At 42.6% G+C, this 19805-nt stretch overlaps 1 protein-coding gene across 1 annotated transcript; it reads right to left on the bottom strand.

The window, feature by feature from the left end:
- Nucleotides 1-386: 386 nt before the first annotated feature.
- Nucleotides 387-19423, bottom strand: SKP1 (S-phase kinase associated protein 1). Its single transcript, XM_004609865.2, has 6 exons — nucleotides 19266-19423; nucleotides 14672-14768; nucleotides 10365-10438; nucleotides 3182-3325; nucleotides 2771-2911; nucleotides 387-809 (listed from the first exon to the last, which is right to left on the bottom strand). Exons 2-6 carry the CDS (start codon nucleotides 14766-14768, stop codon nucleotides 774-776), a joined length of 492 nt encoding a protein of 163 aa, XP_004609922.1. The 5' UTR covers nucleotides 19266-19423; the 3' UTR covers nucleotides 387-773.
- Nucleotides 19424-19805: the final 382 nt, after the last annotated feature.

Genomic DNA, 19805 nt, shown 5'->3' with positions numbered 1-19805 from the left:
TGATGGATGCTTTCTGCGTTTTGCCACATTTTTTTTTACATGCAAGCAGTGTAAATAGTTCTCCATATGGGGATCACTGATTATAAAAAAAGGACATACCACATGTGTTAAGTGTCTTTAACTGAAAATCTAACAAACTAGCTTGTCAGACAAAATCCCCATAACCTTTAGTAGTCTCTCACCAACTTATTCAAAGCCGAGAGATTAAAATGGCAAGTCCTAAAATCAAATTAAGGGAAACCTGCTATACATAGGGTAATCAATACCTATGGATACTTGACTCCAGGAAGAAAAAAGTCCTCCTAATAACCCCACTCAGAATATTAACCTCAAGCAGGCTCTTTACAGTCCTCAACTCATCAATAAAAATACGTTGTTAATTCTAGTTCAGAAAAAATTTTGCAAGTTGTTTTTATTTACAACGCCAACTTTTAATAGGTCACTAAAGTCAACTAGACAATAAACTAGGCAGAAATCGCTTTACAAAAGAGGGAAAGCCCAAAATGCCACTTTCTAGAGAGAACCCACAGTTCAGTTTTATTCAGAGCAAAAAAAGAAAAAAAAAACACTTTTGATCATAAGAGAAGAAACTCAAGCTTTAGGTCTGGAATCTGTACTCAAACTACACATGCAAAGAGGACAATATTCTGCTAATACAACTGATTTGCTGCTGCGTTTGTCTACAGTTTGTCTAATATTAACAATTATAAACAGAGCAGTGCAACTAGTATTTGGAACAATCCTTACAGTGTTACAGTGTCAGGCAGAGCATTTCACTTCTCTTCACACCACTGGTTCTCTTTGCGTACCTAGAAGAGATAATGAAATACTGCAAGGTAATCGTTCTTAACACTGCTATCTAATTATTCACTAACATTCTGTGAGGTAGGTCAAAGGTAGAATTTTTTTAAAAAAGCACACCAACATAAAAATAACAAGTTAGGGGGCCCGAGAGATAGTATTACACATAAGGCACTTGCCTTAAACCCCCAAGTGTTTATTACTTCGAGCTCCACCAGGAGTGATTCCTGAGTGCAGATCCAGGAGTAAGCCCTGAGCCATCACCAGGTGTGGCAGCCCAAAACCAGACAGACAAAAAAATAGATTGGGGCCCTGTGACAGTATAGCAAGTAGGGCACTTTCCTAGCACATGGCTGACCCAGGTTCAATCCCCAGCACCACATTAGAGACCCTGAGCCCTGCCAGAAGTGATCCCTGAGCACAGAACCAAGAGCAACCCTGGGTGTGGCCCAGTGATTTTTTTTTTTAATTAACTAGATTAGGGGCCAGAGCGATAGTAAAGTGGGTAAGGTGCTTTGCAGTCGACCTGGGTTAAATTCCCAGCATCCCATATGGTCCCCTGAACACCACCAGGAGTAATTCCTAAGTGCAGAGCCAGGAGTAACCCGAGTACTGCCAGGTGTGGCCCAGAAACCAATAATTTTTTTAAAATAATGTTTAAAAAAAAAAAACAAAACAGGTTAAGTGTGCCTTTCTTGTGATCCTTCATTACCATCCCATGTCCTGTTAAAATTATAACAGTAAGTTGCAAGCCACAACACCTAATCAGAGAGAGAGAACAAAGGGGAATTCCCTGCCATAGTGGCAGGGTGAGGTGGGGGGAGACGGGACTGGGGAGGGGGGGAGGGATGTTGGGTTTACTGGTGGTGGAGAATGGGCACTGGTGAAGGGATGGGTTATCGAACTTTGTATGGGGGAAACATGAGCACAAAGATGTATGGATCAGTAACTGTACCCTCACGATGACTCTCTAATTAAAAATAAACTAATTAAAAAAAAATTATAACAGTAAGCAAAAGCTGGCAATTTTCCCCAGAACTGAGAACAAATTAAAGTAGTTCAATCTCAGATTGTAGCTGCCGATAAGATCATTTTATTATTTCATTTCCTCTCCATTCACTAAGTTATTGCAAATAATCCTAGCATACAAACGAAATCATCCAATTTGCTGCTACGTAGTTGGATTCAGAGAATATCAATCATGCTGAGTGAAATTAGTCATAGGAGGATAGAAACAGAATGATCTCTCTCTTATGTGGGATATAAAGAAGCACAGTAGAGCAATAACAATGTTTAAAGGCCATAGTAACTGAAAACTGAAGCTGCGTGTTGGGAAGAGATGGTGGAGAAAGGCGACAATGGCACAATGAAGAAGAAAGCATCTACTCTGATGGATGGGTGGTGCTAGAATGTTTTATGCATGAAACCCTACCATTAAGTTTTGTAAACCAGTGCCTAAACAAAAAAATTTTAGAACACAACAATCCATAAATCCTACTTTTTTCTAAATTATTTATGATCTACAGTACATAAGACCAAGGTAACAAAACTATTAACTGCTAAAGATATCAAAGAGCATCTTTGAGTGAATCTTTCTTATGCTTATAAAAATGTGGAAACAGGCCACAGAGACAGTACAGCAGGCAGGGTGCTTGCCTGGATTCTACTCGAGTTCAATCCCTGGCATCCCATATGGTATCCAAAGCCCTGCCAGTAATGATTCCTGAGTGCAAAGCCAGGATAAGCCCTGAGCATTGACAGGTGTGGTCCAAAAATCTAAAATTAAAAATAACAAAATTGTGGCATCATCTAAATGCTTTTAAACTCAGGGTCAAAGCAATCTTAACCAAGAATATTTTTAAGACGTAGAATGTACTTTTTATCCTTCATGTAAGATCAAGACAGGAACCTCTTTGCCTGGCATGTTTCTTATAAAGCAGGTGATCAAAACAAGTGGAAGGCTACCTACCTGGGCTTCCTCTTCTTCAGTAAAGTCATTTTTGATGTTGAAGGTCTTACGAATCTCCTCAGGTGTCTTCCCCTTAATCATATTGGCAACAGTCTTGCATGTAACATCAAGCAAACCTTTGATGTCTAAGTAGTTTGCAGCCTAAAAAAATTTTTTTTTAAAAAAAGGGATTGTTGCTTTCATTAAAATATATTTTAAACCAAATCCAAAACTAGTGACCATTTACAGTCTAATGAAAACGTAAAACTGCAAGCTGCGGCTAGAGATAAAGTTTAAGTAGCTGAGTACAAGCTTCATATGCGGCACCCCACTGTTCAAAGCACAAAAGGGAGCTCCAGAATACTGTCCAATATCACCCACAAAACAGGACATCCAAAAAAATTAAAATTAAAAAATTTTAAAAATTCATACCAGGATAAGTTCAAAAAGTGTTCCTTGGTCCACTTTCAGGAATTCTTGGTCCCAAACAGGGATATCATCTGTTCGCTTTTCTTTGTTCTCATCGTCCTCAGGAGGAGGGGGGTCATCCTTGTGGTGGGTGCACCACTGAATAACCTACAAACAACAAAAGTTCATTCCTCTTTTGGCATTTTGTCACAAGGAACTCATTGTACCTTGAGGCAGGTTTATTCCTTAACTGTGCTAAGAATTAGCAAGATGTTATCTTGAATAATAAAGTTAGAGGCCAAGCTTAAAAAAACAAAAATTAAGTTTAAGAAATCTTCAAAACCCCAAGTGAAGCTAATCTTGGAAAAGAGAAAATGATGCAGACAGATTACATTAATCCACACATTAATAAAGCTCTTGTGCAAGAGAAACAAAGGACAAAGACTGTAAAATATCTGCAACTGATACAACAAATTATCCCAGAATAAAAGACCTAAAAATCATTAGAGAAGGCTTCAGTGGGCAAGGCGTTTGCCTTACATACAGGAGACCTTGGTTTGATCCCTAGCACCACAAATGGTCTTCCCGAACACCTCCAGGAGTGATCCTTAAGCACGAGGTCAGGAGTTAGCACAGCAGTGTACCCGCAAAATTTTAAAAAATAAGACTACACTAGAGCAATAGGTTAAATAAATAAACAAAAGAACAGCAACAGTAGTCCCAGAGACATTGTACAGTGGGTAAAGTGCTTATTTTGAATGTGGCCAAACCAGGTTCGATCCCCGGCACCCCATATGGTCCCCCAAGCCCACCAGGAGTGATCCCTGAGCACAAAACCAAGAGCAATCTTTAGAGCACTGGGTGAGGCTCCAAAACAATAACAAGAAAATTAAAAATAAAGGCCCAAAAGTTCCCTTAGTGGGGCTGGAGCGATAGTACAGCGGGTAGGGTGTTTGCCTTGCACATGGCCGACCTGGTTCGATTTCCAGCATCCCATATGGTCCCCTAAGCACTGCCAGGATTAATTCCGGGGTGCAAAGCCAGGAGGTAACCCCTGTGCATTGCTGGTGCGACCCAAAAAGCAAAAAAAAAAAAAAAAAAAAAAAAAAATTCCCTTAGTAGAAAAGGCAGCTCAGATTGAGAAGGGTCCACCAAGTAAAAGGTACTGGGAGGACTTGCTCAGGATGGGAGATGCGGGCTGAAACTAGACTACAGACCAAATATGATGGCCACTTAGTACCTCTATTGCAAACCACAACACCCAAAAGGAGAGAGCAAAAGGGAATGCCCTGCCACAGAGGCAGGGTGGGGTGGAGGAAGGGATTCTGGGACCATTGATGGTGGAAAATGGGCACTGGTGGAGGAATGGGTACCCAATCATTGTATGACTGAAAGGCAAGCATGAAAGTTTGTAAGTCTGTAACTATCTCACGGTGATTCACTAATAAAAAATTTAAAAAGAAAAGTTCCCTTAGTAGAAAAGTAATTAGTGCCATTATTATTAGGGTTTGGGGCCACACCCAGCTGCGCTCAGGCCTTACTTCTGCCCCTCCAAATTGTGCATAAGCATAACTAAGGCACATGAAACTTCAACATACACAGTAACTGTGAGACCCTTGGTCACAAAAAGTAACAAAGGGAAAGGAAAAGGAAACAGTAACAGATAAACAGCTAAATCTCTATATACCAACTCATTTATATGCCACTGCTTTTCTCATTTTCCTAGCCTCTCAAGAAATCCCCAGGTGGTCCCAGCCATTCCCACTGATTCTCAGTCAAGTAGTGTGTTTAGACAATGCTAGGGTCCAAGGCTGTAGTGAGGCTAGGGACCCTGATGTTGGGGACCACCAGGACTATAGAAAGCAGCATTCAGGGACTCCAGAGTTATGATTCTGGACTTATAACTGGAATGGGTCTCCATTCCAATAATTCTTGGAAAACCAAGTAATGCCAGGGATCAAACCAGGCCCCATGCATATATATAAGGTATAAGCCCTACCCCCTATGCTATCTCCCTAACATCAGATAGCCTTTTCCTTCTTTTTTTTTTTTTTTTCCAGTTTTCAGGCCACATCCAGTAGTGCTCAGGGTTATTCCCTGTAGTGCTCAGAGGATCACTGCAGTGCCAGAGATAGAGCCTGGGTCTCTTATATGTAGTTTGTGCTCTGCCCTTTGTTTCTTTGGTTCCTTGCAGGGGCCTCTTTTTTCCCCGGGAGGTGGGGGGGAGGGAATGTTTGGGTCACACCTAATGGTACTCAAGGCTTACTCCTGGTGGAGTTTGGGGGGACCATATGAGGTGCCAGGGATCGAACCCGGTCAGTTGTGTGCAAGGCAAGCACTTTATTTACCAGCTGTACTATCGCTCTGCACACCCTCCCTCCCCCCAAACAGCTATGCTATATCACTGTTCATTTTCCTTACACAAACTCATTAGAACTGAGTTTGTGTATTTGGTTCACTGCTATAGTTTCAATACTTAAAAGGACATTTGAATACATGTAAAACTCCTTTTTGGAGCATTGTGCATTAGTACTGAAACTGAATTGGGAATATAGGGGGTGGGTTCCACATCCAGCAGTGTTCAGGTTCCTACCTGGTTCTGTGCTCAAGAGCAACATGCAATGGCAGGATTAAACCAGAGTTGCAGCCACAGCTGCATACTAAGCAAGTGCCTTAACCTTTGTACTCTCTCTGGGCCCCCAAAGATACAAACTTTATTAGCACAATAACCCAGAATCAGAAATACATCTAAGTAAATAAAATCTAATGTTTAGGATCAGGGTAAAATGGTAGCAAGTGGTAAAGCCTTGCATGTGTGAGGTCTAGTGTTTAATCCCTTATGAATTGTCTTAAGAAACACACATTAGCAACAACTCTAGGGGCGAGATAGATAGTACAGGTGGTAAGATCCTTGCCTTACATGCAAACAACCCTGTTTCAGATCCTGAGCACCATAATATGGTCCCTGAGAATTCCAGGGGTTACACTGAGAATTCCAGGGGTTACACCTGAACACAAAGACAAGAAAACTCACTAAGCACTGCAAAGTGTGCCCTACCCCAAAAATAAAAGGAAAAAACTGCCAGCAGTGATCTCTGAGCACAGGACTAGCAGTAAGCCATGAACAACATTAGCTGTGGCCCAACACTCCCTTCCCCAACCAAAAAAAATAAATAGAACTTTTAGGGCCAGAGAGAATGGTAGAACAAGGTACCTGCCTTGCAAGTGGTTGATAAAGGTTTGAACCCTGGCACCTCGGGAGTTCACTGACCCCTTGTCTCAGTGTTGCCTGAGCACAGAGCCAGAAGAAATCCCCGAGCACAGCAGGCGTGGTTCAATACACCCCTTCAAAAAACAAAAAAACAAAAACTATAGGAGGCTGGGAAAGAGATAATACAGCAGGTAGGTGCTTGACTGTCTTGCATGCAACTGACCCAGGTTTGATCCCAGCACTCCGTATGATCCACTGAGCCCTGCCAGCAGTGATCCCCGAGCACGATGTTGGGTGTGGACCCCAAACCAAAAAATTTTTTTAAAAATATTTCAAGTAAAAAACAAAACTACAACATGGACAAACCATGATATCATTATGCTAATTAAAATAGGCCAATCACTTAAGAACAAATGAGGTAAACAGGGTAGTCAAATTCATACAGAAAATAGTAACAATGTGAAGCAGTAATGGGAAGTTATTGTTTAATGAGTATAAAGTTTGTTTGAATTGGTGAAAAAATTTCAGGTTTTTGAAATTTTTCAGGTTTTTTCACCAACTGGTGGCAACTGTATGACTATATAGATATACTACTTCATGTCAGTGAATTGTACACTGAAAAATATTAAAATAGCAAATTCAATATTATGCATTTTTCACAATTTGTTTTTGTTTTTAGACCACTCCCAGGTGTGCTCAGGAGTAACCCCTGGTGATACTTTTAGAAGACCATATGTGGTTCAAACTCAACACTGGCGGGGCTGGAGAAATAGCACATTGGGTAGGGCATTTGCCTTGCATGCAGCTGACCCGGGGTTCAATTCCCAGTATCCCATATGGTCCTCTGAGCACTGCCAGGAGTGACCCAAAATGTAAAAAGGAAAAAACAAAAACAAAAACAAAAAATACCGCAAACTGGCAAGACACAATCCAAGAGTTGTACTATCTCGCCAGCACTCATGCTTTTTTTTCTTTTTAAAGCCTCTTAGAGGGCCAGAAAGAGAGCTCACTGAGCAGAGTGCAAGAGTGCAAACTTTGCATGCAGAAGGGCTAGGTTCAAACCCCAGAACAGCACCATGCCAGGAGCAGCTCCTAAGCACCACCAGGTATGGTCTTAAGGGGTCTGGGAGAGACAGTACTCCTGTTAAGGTATTTGTCTTGGGTGCAGAACCCAAGGATACAATTCCTAGCACTCCATATGGTCCCCTGAGCTCTGACTTAATCTTGGAGTAAGCCATGAGCACAGCCAGGTGTAACCAAAAATCAGTAAAAACTAAATGCCTGTAAGAAAAAGGTCATTAACATATTAATGTTCAGGTTTAAAGAATAAATTTTGACCAGAAAGACAGCTCAAAGGGCATGAGGCCAGGGTTCAAAATCCCTGGCACGCCAGGAATGACCACCAAGCAAACAACTGTGAGCAACTCCCAAGCACTGACAGGTATAGTCCCTAAAAAACAAAACATTTTAACTTTCTATCAAATTAAATAAATTGGTAATAGCCAATTTGGTATGGAGGAAAAAAAAAATTGGGGCCAGACAGTACAGTGAATAGGGTGCTTGCCTTGCACATGGCCAACCCAAGTTCAATCCCCAGAACCTCTATGGTCCCTGATATCCTCCAGGAGTGATCTCTGAGCACAGAGTCCGGAGTGCCCTGACTGACTCAGACAGGTAGGGTGTTTGCCTTGCACGCAGTTGACCTGGGTTCAATTCCCAGCATCCCATATGGTCCCCTGAGCACTGTCAGGAGTAATTCCTGAGTGCAAAGCCAGGAATAAACCCTGTGCATCTCCAGGTGTGACCCAAAAAAAGCATAAACAAACAAACAAATACTACCTAGAATCATTGCATGTCTGTCAGGGTCAAAAGAAACCATCCAAATGAAACTGTTTATGATCAATTAGGAAACTAACTGGAGTCAATCCATTTAAGCTCTAAACTATAAAATACTGAATTTTTTCAATATTTAGATAGATCTTCTAGCCAGCATCCCCCTACCTACAAGTGGAAACTGGCTGGTAATTTTTCAGACAAGCACTAAAGTAACTAGCTTTTTTAAGGCACATATGCCCATAAACCTTAAAATTCTATTCAATGTGGAGTAGTTTTATGCTTAGGCACAAGGTAAAGTACCCAGGTGATAATGATAAGGGGGAGATGAGGGAGACACCACAGAAGGCCAGACCTGGGATATAGCTCAGCAGTAAAGCACATGTGTAAGGCCCTAGGTTCAATCCCTAGCACCACATAAAAATACAAATAAAGGGCTGGAACGATAGTACAGCAGGCAGGGCACTTGCCTTGCTCACAGATGGCCTATTCAATCCCTGGCATTCCATATGGTCCCCGGAGCACTGACAGGAGTGATTCCTGAGTGCAGAGCCAGGAAGAAAGCTTTGAGCATCGCCAAGTGTGGCCCCAAAACAAGACCAGTAAAAGAACAACAAAAGGGCTGCAGAGATAGTACAGCAGGTTTTACCATAAACGCTGCAAAGCTGGGTTCAACCCCTGACACCACATATGGTTTCCCCAAGCCCCATCAGTAATGACCTCCAAGCGCAGAGACAGGAATAAGCTCTGAGGACAGTCAGGTATGGCTATAAAGCCTAAGTAAAAGCACATATCCTGTCCTCACTCTCACTTAAGGCATACTCTTTTTAATAACCATACTAAAAAAAATTTTTTTTACATTTTTAATAAGCATATGCTATTTTCTTTTTTTTTGGGGGGGTCACACCCGGCGATGCACAGGGGTCACTCCTGGCTCTGCACTCAGGAATTACCCCTGGCGGTTTTTGCTCAGGGGACTATATGGGATGCTGGGAATCAAATCCGGGTCGGCCTCGTGCAAGGCAAACGCCCTACCTGCTGTGCTATCGCTCCAGCCCCATGTTATTTTCTTTTTAAAAAATATCAATAACAAAAGATTCACTGTATCACTGTCATCCCATTGCTCATTGATTTGCTTGAGAGGGCACTAGTAACATCTCCAAGTGAGACTTGTTACTGTTTCTGGCATATCGAATACACCAGGGTAGCTTGCCAGGCTCTGCTGTACGGGCAGGATACCCTCGGTAGCTTGCCAGGCTCTCTGAGAGGGACGGAGGTATCAAACCTGGATCAGCCAAGTGCAAGGAAAACACCCTACACTTTCGCTCCAGCCCAACAAAAGATTAGACAACTTTAATTCTCACAAGGGGCTGGGTAAATAAACTAAAAATACTTAGTCATAATTATATGTTAAATAAAGAAACCTATATATACCAACATCATCATCATCCCATTGATCGTCAAATTTTTCAAGCAGTCTCAGTAATGTCTCCATTCGTCCTAGCCCTGAGATGTTAGAAGCCTCTCTTTAATCGTCCTTCCCAACGATGCCGCATTGGAGGCTCTTTCAGGGTCAGGGGAATGAGACCCAGCACTGTTACTGGTTTTAGCATATGAATATACCATGGGGAGTTTGCAAGGCTCTTCCATGTGGGCAGGAAACTCTCGGTAGCTTGCCAGGTTCTCCCAGAGGGAGAAGTAGGCTATAAGATGTCTCTCGGCCTTGAAGTGGCTGCGCCCTTCCAGGAGCTTGGTTTTAAGTCTCTAAATGTTGGTTGTTGGTAGGATTACACGACGCCAGGGGCAGTCCCTGGGTGTGACCACCTAGCTACTGGAAAATGGGAAATCTGGGCGGAAGAGGCCCAGTCCTGATCCGAGAAGGCTTGGAGGTCTCAGCCCCCGTACCTTCATGCGTGAGGTTCGTCCGAACATGTGGAGAGGGGCCTTGAGCATGGCTATGGCTAGGCTCTGGCAGTCTTCGGCCGTGGGAGCTCTGCTCGGGGTGTGGAGGGAAGGTGGAGCCCACCCCCTCGGAGGGGCCCCAGGGAAGACAGCCAGGCCTTCAGGCAAGAAGACTCTCTTACTATATACCAACATGGGAATTGTACTAAATGAAAAAAGAAAAGAAAAGCACAAATTCAAGTATACTGTTAGCAAGCTTACCTTTTTTAATATTGCTGCATTAACATTTGGAAGAGGAACTGGGTCATCATCTCCTTCATCATCCATTCCCAAATCTAAGACAACCAGAAGAGAACTGCCATTATTTTCTAATTTAAAAACTTTAACAGCAAGCAGTTTATGTTTCAAACAAGTAACTTACAAGATGTCTAAAAGACTATAAAAAGTACACATAAAAACATTTAAGAGTCAGCAGAGAACAGAGAATTGTAGTTAGTATTAAGTTTACTTGGCTATCAGAAAACCAAGGGTAGAGCCAAGCACAGTTCAAACATGCAAGATTAAAAATATAGATAAAAAACCTACAGGTTGGGGCAAGAGTGATGGTATAAAGGCGCTTGCCTTGCATGTGCTGAATCCAAGTTTGATCCCAGCACCATATATAGTCCCCCACAACGGCCCCAACTAGAGTGATTCCTGAGCATATAGTTTCTTAACTATGAAAGTAGTAAGCCCTGAGCACCAACGGGTTTGGGGCCCCCTACCCCAAAAAAGAAGAATGCTTTTTGCTGTACAGATTGATTCACTCACCTTCCCTTTTCCCATCATTGCCTGTTTCACTGCAACCTAGAGTAAAACTATTTAACAGCAATATCTCACTTTAGATTAAGCTAATTAAGCTTTTCCTGAATTATACGAAAAACTTTAATCAAAGAGGAGAGGAAAAAATATATTCTGCAAAAGATTTGGGAAAGTAAGATATTAAGGGAAAGGAGAAAAATATTACAGTAGACCAGTTCAGATCCAAATGTTATTTGGAAAAAGGTTTGGCTTAAGTAACAGTAAAATAAGAGTCTTATGGTCATAAAGGATTACTTCTCTACCATTTAAACTAAGAATGCGCAATTTTTCTTTTGCTTTTCAGATACAATGTATACTTATTCTTTTAAGTTACCATATTTAATCAAATAACTGCAATTGTAATAATTTTATCCTGTTTGTAAGGAATACACACACATCACCTTCACAAAGAGTTGCACCCCAGATTTTTCTTCTTTTTTTTCTTCATGGTGTCACAGGTCAATCCTAGGCTTCATGTATGGCAAGTGCTTTATCTGCTGAGTCACATCTCTGTACCCTCACTTTTGAAATAAAATTGTCATGAAAATGGCAATGACTGTGCAGTAAAATAAGGCTTGATATTTTAAGACTTCTGAAAGACACCTATATCCTGATGCTACACCCCTGGTCCTGAACAAATCAATTCACATGTTTATCTGTCAAGATTTTCACTTGACTGTCCTAGGTTTTGTCTTTTCTATGCCCCCCAGAAGAATTACACCCAGCAATACTATAGCCGTAAAACAAAGAAAACAGTGTACCGCCAATTTCAGTATGATTCCAGTCTTTAAGACTAGAATTCTATATAAACCACTGGTACTTAAGATAAAATCAAACACTTCTGATGCCCAGAGGCTACAGAGGAAAATAATTGTTTAACTGTTGCTGTGTTATCAGTCCACTTGCTTCAGTGATCAAAGCTGGAATGGAAAACCTTCAAGGAGTTCTATGTTCTAATATTGGCAAATATTTCTGAAGCAGCACAGGCATCAATTAAGATGAAATAAAGAATTCATTCATTGTCAAAGTAAGCAACCAAGTGGGTAAGTCTATCAGTTTCTACATCTTTTAGATAAAGCCTTACTCACCTTTAGGAAGGGGCTATGTGTACTGCTTTCACACACTTTAGTGACCATATTATAGTTATTCATTTAACAGGCACTTAATGGCAGTGACTGTGGGATGTATCAACCGGGTTTACAATTTAACAGACAGGATCTATACGTGGATTTTCCAAGATACATGATAAATGTCGCAAGATTAGTATCAATTACAAAAATGAACTATAAATTCAGTTTTATCAGCAAACACGTCACCATATACTCTACAACTTCACTTCAGCCTTTACTATATTTTAATGTCTGTTGTCCTCTAAACTTAACTATGAAAACCTAAATGGTCAGTTTGCAGTATACAAATCTGTTAACCACTCTGGGCACCTCAAAACATCTTCCTTTCAGTGACTTCCACAAATTCCACTCAATTCTTCACTTCTGATTTCTATACTTATAACCCTCACCCAAATATGGTTCCCGCTAAACTCACTCCTAGATATATTCTTCCATAATTCATTTAAGTCTATCTATAGCACTCTACAACTCAAAGACTAATACCCACATATTCAAATGCCTACTAGGACTGTTAAAGGACTCTAAAACATATGGAGTATGTTAAAACTTATTTTCTTCATTCCTTTCAAACTTGTTAGCTCTACTAACTGCAATTATCCCAATATAGTAAACTACAACTAAAATCAACTTTTTCTCTACCATACCCTATCGACATTATCTCAGAATATTCAAAAACACTAATTTTTTCTACATTTGAAACATCACTAATACTGCACACTGCAGTCTTTCTACAAGCCATCTCCACATCAGTTACAGTATGTCCACAGCACCACTTGGCACACAATTTTATAATACTCAAATTATACTTTATGACAGTTTGCCTTGTTTGGTCTCTGTTCTCCTTCCTAGTTTATAAACTCTTCAAGGACAAAGATCATTTCTCACATACCTCGTCTCAACGGTCTATTGTTAGTGTTTGGCACTTAACTCTTTGGTATCTATAAAACTAGATTTTCGCTACGTAAAAATCTCTGGTATGTGAGTGCTGAGAACATTCATATCACAACTAAGTTGTCCGCCCTCACTCCCTACGACTCTTGAAAACTGAGAAAACTGACTTGTACTTCGACATACTATTGTCCACCATTCCACTGGCAATACTAAAAGAAAAAAAAAATCAATGTAAACTAATGAACGCTTCATTGTTTCATGCCTGGTTTTATTGCCTTTTATACTCCTACTGCAGTTTTTTTGTAGCAGTTTCGGAAGCAACAAAATAAACATAAGAACAATTTGGTTTAAAGCAAAAAAAAAAGGCAAGGAAGATAGTTCAATAGGCTGGAGCATATGCTTTATATACAGGAGACCTGGGTCCCCTGATACCACATGGTCCCACCACTGCATGTTGCCCAAACACCAAAACCAAAGACATGGGGTCAGGGCTTTGCATACAGAAGCCCAGGTTTGGTCCCTAGTACCAAATGGCCCCACAGGTACCATTGGGAGCAGCCCCTGTGCACCAAGCCAGGAGCAGACTCGGTGTACATCAGTTACGACCTTTAAACAAAAGAAGATACTGGAGCTGAGAGAGAAAACATTGGGGCTGAGAATGTGACTTGTAAACTACATTGCCATATATGCAGACCAGGGTTCAATACATAGCACAAAAAGAAGGCATCCATTTAAATTTTAGTCTACCCAACTTGTTCCCTTCTACTGAAATAAAGATATGCTAGCTATCATATTGGAAGATATCCCTTTTCCAAAGACTTTCCTATTTATCATTAGAAATTGTAAATCCCCAGCGACACACGATTCCCTGGGTACCACCAAGAGAGATTCCTGAGTACTATCAGGTGTGGCCAAAAGAAAACTATAAAGATTACATGGGGACACTGGTAAAGAGTGGATTGGACTGTAGTAAAGGGACTGGACTGGAGCAATAGCACAGTGGGTAGGGCACTGGCTATGCACACAGCCAACTCGAGTTAGATCCCTGGCACTCCAGAGGGTCTCTTAAGCCTACTAGGAGTGATTCTTGCATGCAGAGCGAATAGTAGCCACGGAGCACTTCCAGGTGGGGCCCCCAAACAAACAAAAAGGTGAAGGGATTAGTTTTGTAATATTGTGTACCAGAAACTCAATTAGGAATAACTTTGTAAATCAAGGTGATTCTATTTTTTAAAAAAAAAAAAAAGCAAAACATTGCAACTTGGAGCCAGAGAGATCATACAGTGAGTATGGCACTTCTCTTACTCAGGAGTCAACCAAAATTGATCCCCAGCACTACATATGATTCCCCCAAATCCTGCCAGAAGTGATTCCTGAGCAGACCCAGGAGTAAGTCCCAAGCACTGCTAGGAGAAATTGTAAATCCAAAGTTACTAAAAATAAAAATGGATCAACTGAGTTGGAAAGTTGGAAATCTTCTGAACATTAGTTTTACTATTTACTAAGAAAAAAACTAATCTGAACAATGCAGAAAGGTTGACCTATATCAATCACAATACAACTTGCATCTTAAAGAATGTAAACTTTGTCATGTCACTCCATGTTACAGAGTACTTTATGATGCAGTACAATTGTGATGTCCACAGTTACCTAAACTATCAATTTTCTTCCCTCTTTCCCCTGACACCAACTTTCTAATAAACTTACCTTCCAACATGGTTTTGATAGTTACAGACTGTTTGGCAATTTCCACATCAACTTCAAAAATCTCTCCATCGGAACTCTGCAACTTAATAGAAGGCATCTAAAAAAAAGATTGAATTTGGAATTTAAGAAATAAAGAATTACACTATGTGCTAGAAGCCCTCTAATTTTAACTATAAAATTGTAAGGAGGAGATGGACAGGTCCCTCACTAGGCTTAGCACATGTGTAGGACCGGGAGTTCTATACTGTATTGTATCCTAGCACCACAAAGCCTCCACTGCATGGAGTGACCCAAAAAGAACAAATTGAACAAAATGAATTTCAGTATACAATCCTGTTAAAAAAAAAAATTCTAATGTTTCTAAAAAAGTTTTTTCAAAGGAAAACTGGAGAGATAACTCAATGGGCTGAGTGCATAAAAAATGAGTGGCCCAGGTTTAATCCCCATCACATTTTGCACTGTTCAATCCCAGAGCCCCAGAATCACAGGAGAATGGATGGATGTAGCCCCCATATACAAAATATAATTTTTAAATTTTTATTATATTTCCAGCATTCTATTTTTTTGGTGATTTTGTGACTATATTTTAACTTCCAATTTCTTTTTCAACTGAAAGATATAAAAGGTTTTTGGTGTTTTTTTGGCCATACTCAGCAATTCTCAGGGGGTGTTCCTGGAAGTTCTGGGGATTCAACCTGGTCCTTCAGCATGTCAAGTGTGCACACCTGTCCACTGAGTTCTCTTTGAACCCATATCTGTAAGGTTTTTTTGCCAGTAATGTATTATACTGTTTTAAATATAAAATATTTTGCTGCTATGCCAAAGTTTTGTTATTAAATGATTTCTTGTCTGAACTTTTCTATCAGGACTGGGTAGAAATAGACAGGGCCAAAGTAATAGTATAGTGGATAGGGCGTTTGCCTTGCACGCAGATGACCCTGGTTCAATTCCTGGCAACCCATGTGGTCCTCTGAACACAACTAGGAATTAGCCCTGAGTATAGTCATATGTGACTGCCCACCTGTCCACGCCCACCCCTCACATTCATTAAAGCAGTCCTACTGCCTTTACTCTAAGTCTCTCTCTGAGAAACCAAAGTTGTGTGTGGGGCAGAGATGGTACAGGGGTTAAAATATACTATTAGTGGGGGCTGGAGTGATAGCACAGCGGGTAGGGCGTTTGCCTTGCACTCGGTCGACCCGGGTTCAATTCCCAGCATCCCATATGGTCCCCTGAGCACCACCATGAGTAATTCCTGAGTGCAAGCCAGGAGTAACCCCTGTGCCACGCCAGGTGTGACCCCCCCCCTCCAAAAAAAAAAAATATATATATATATACACATACTATTAGTGGGTGAATATTTTAAATGTCAAGTTTTACTCTTTGAAATTAATAGTCACATCAGAGGGTTAATCTTGCATTGAGGATGACCCTGGTTGGATCCCAAAATCATATAAGTCATGCCCCCACCCATACCACCAGGAGTTATCCTTAAGCAGAGCCAGGAATAAGCCCTGAGCAGCACCAGGTGTGGCCCCTTAAATAAAGTTGTGCTTCGTGTTTTTTAAATAAAGTTGTGCTTTGTGTTTTTTGTGATTCTAGAGCTAAGGTTTACCCTACTAAATTCACTCAATAATGGTCTGAATTTAAGCTATACATTTGCCTGAAAGTATTATTTAAAACAGACTTATTTTCTCCCTGTCTTTCTGCTCTCACCCAATCGCGACTACTCCATTTAACTAGTTAAATGCCACATAACTGCCTCCAAATGTGAGAACAGGTGGACCAAAACTATTGCATAAGATAGTCACTGTTCCATGGGGCTGGATCGATAGCACAGCGGGTAGGGCGTTTGCCTTGCATACGGCCGACCTGGGTTCAATTCCCAGCATCCCATATGGTCACCTGAGCACCGCCAGGGGTGATTCCTGAGTGCAGAGCCAGGAGTCAGCCCTGAGCATCGCTGGGTGTGACCCCCCCAAAAAAAGGTAGTCTCTGTTCCAGAGTGAGACCTACAAGTAAAATAAATTCAGATTCAAAGAGATGAATCAAAATTTATCTCTCTGGATCAATGCAAAAACATACAATACCAGGGAATTAAAAAAAATTTAAGTAATCAATGTAATTACCTAAGCCAAATAAATAACCTAAATTATACTGATTTTGTTTTCTACTATGAACTGTCCGGGCTTGAAATCTGTCAAAAATTCCTATAGTAATAACAAGCTGCCCCCAAAATGTATAAACTTATAAACTGTGAGATACTAGGAAAAAAGACACTTGGCAACTAATGAGTTAACTAAGCAATTAATTAACTTCAAAGAACAAATTCTGGTAAAGAAAATATTTTTTAACTAAAATTTCTAAGCTGGTAATTTCTTTTTTTTTTTTTTTTTGCTTTTTGGGTCACACCCAGCGATGCTCAGGGGTTACTCCCGGCTTTGCACTCAGGAATTACTCCTGGCAGTGCTTGGGGACCATATGGGATGCCGGGGATCGAACCCGGGTTGGCCGCGTGCAAGGCAAATGCCCTACCCGCTGTGCTATCGCTCCGGCCCCAAAGCTGGTAATTTCTTACCATCTTCAAGCCACCACACCAATTATCTATCTAAATATGAGAATTCAAAACCTCTTCATTTCAAATAATATAGCTTTGAAGGCCCAAGCTTCTGAAATATTTATAATCCAGTAATTTACAATGAGTATATCTTTAAAGGCCTGAGCTTCTGAGATACTTATAATTCGGTAATGTGACTATTAATTTGAAAACATGGCTTTCAATATTTAAAACATTCACTGCACTCACTTTAGGTTCAAAGCCTTAAAATCCATTAAGTTGATTAAGAATGTTTATTCAGTTAAAAATTTCTCAAATAATTGTCAATATTGTCCAAACTGTTATGGAAGCCAAGACAGACTATGTCTGAACCAGAAAAAAATGGCTCCAAGGACTGAGTGCAAGCTTTGCGGGCAGGATTCCTGGCACTGCAAGGTCCCCTGAGCACTGCCAGGAGCTGAGTGATTCTGAGCATGGTTGGGTGTGGGCCCCCCACCCCCACCTCTCTCAAAAAAACAAACAGATGGGAAACAGACTACTTTAAAAGCCAGACATTGAAATCAACTGCTCTCACTCGGCTGGAGAGAATTCTACTTCACTCTTCAGTTCACAAATATGACAGCTTCTGCACCCGGCTTAATGCTTATCAATAATGCAGCTGGAGAAGTACTCTCCTCTGTGACAAGGCAACAACAAAAGTTATCTCTGAAAGAAGTATCTTAACAGGATTCCAATTTGTAATTGCAAAATATTCTGTTTTGTTTATATCCCATAGTACTCGAAAGAACGTAACAGTCACTAGTCTGGCAGTTTGGTTAATTAGATTACTTAGCAGCCATACCCCTATTTCATATTTCTTTCAAAGAACTCTTGAAAAACAGCAATACCTGCTTAGTCATAGTCAAACTGATGGATTAGGTTACCCTTAAGGGAGCTGAAATCTAATTAAAAGGCAGGAAGGCAATCGGTTAATCTGTAATTCAATGCACCTCGTAATCCTAGACTTAAATTCTTAAATAAAAAGAAAAAGAAAAAAAAAAGCATGATACACTAAATGAGCATTTCTTAAAGTGTCAGACAACTAGTGCAAAATTTTCACATAATTGATGAAAGTTCGATTTCCCAAGTTTAAGTCCATTCGTTATCCTATACTTTGGGTATTCACCCTCCTCCATGGCCGGCAGGCAGTGGGTGAGATTACGTCATTACAAAAAAAAAACAAACAAAAACAAAAAAACCCTTTTCTTTTTGTTTAAAGTAACCTGAAATTCTGCCACCTCTCTGTAAAGCGAGCAGGGGGGAAGGGGGAGTCCGCACTGCTCTCTGACACAGATCCATTCCTTTGTTGCGTCCTGAAGGAAAAACATGCATGACCCAAAAAAAAAAAAAACACACACGACAACGTCGCCTCGCCATTAAGCAAGCGGAGCCGGAGCAGGTGAAACGCGCAGGCCCTTCCAAAGCCCAGTCTCGTCCGGAGGGGCCCAGGAGGCGCCCCCCACCCCGATGACATCGGGCCGAGCGCGGTGGTGCCCGCAGGGCCCGGCAACGCGAGGGCGCGCGGGCGGCTTCCCGCAGGGCTCGGCCTCGGAGCCGGACTGTAGACACCGAGGGCGTTGGAGGAACGGAGGGCCGAGACATCGGGGCCTCCCACTGCCCGGCTCCCTCCAAGCACCCCCAACAACAAACGCGCTCCCCGCCCACGTCGCCCACAAACCCTCCATTAAGCGCCCCCCCACCCCCGCCAGGGCCTTGCAGGCGGGGAAGACTCAGTTCCGACGAGGGACGCTCCCGCCTCCCGCCCGGGCCGCCCACGGGGCGTCGTGGGGTCGCGCGACCCGAAGACGACCCCGTCGAGTCGAGGGGCGAGGGAGGAGGGGGTGTAGCGAACGGGACGGCAACGGGTTCCAGCGGGCCTGCAGGCGAGCCAGGCCCAGGTGCCGCCTGCCTCAGGCGGGCCCCGGCCGCAAGGGGCGGCCACCCAGCCCGCTCCCTGCGGCGGCGCCGCCCTTCCCGGGTGGGTCGGCGGATACTCACGATGTTCGGTCAGGAGACGGTGGGCTGGAGGTTGACGAGAACCGAGCCGCGTCAGCACAAGGAAGAGAAAGGCGGAGAACAAGGCCACTACAGCGGCGCGCGCAGCGGCGTCGGCCTTTATAGCAGCGGGTGCGGGCGCTGAGGACCCCCCCGCGGCGTCACCGGGCCGCCAGGGCTGGCCGCCGAGATCGCCTGACGGGAAGCGAGGAAGGCGGGGCGGGCCCAGCGCGCCGACCGGCCCGAGCGCGGTGCGGAGGTGGCCGGCGCCGTGCGGGGAGCTGACGCTTCGTCTCGCAGCCTCGAAGACGGGCTCGCGCGCTTCAAGCCCGACACGGGGCCCTGGAGGGCGCTCGGCGACCCACAAGGGTCCTTCAGGCAGGGGCTGTCCTAGGCGGAAGAGAAAGACCCCTGGTCCTGAAAAGCCTAGAAACGACGAGCGTGTGGGCGGGGTGACAAGGGCGGCGTTTGGGCGGGGCCGAGGCTCCCGGTTCCACGGCAAACGGGAGCGGGGTGGGAAGTATGGCAGCTGTGCCCCGCGCT

This window comes from Sorex araneus, chromosome 6 (genome assembly GCF_027595985.1).
Source record: "Sorex araneus isolate mSorAra2 chromosome 6, mSorAra2.pri, whole genome shotgun sequence".
NCBI lineage: Eukaryota > Metazoa > Chordata > Mammalia > Eulipotyphla > Soricidae > Sorex > Sorex araneus.
This window is presented reverse-complemented; position numbering and strand designations above follow the sequence as displayed.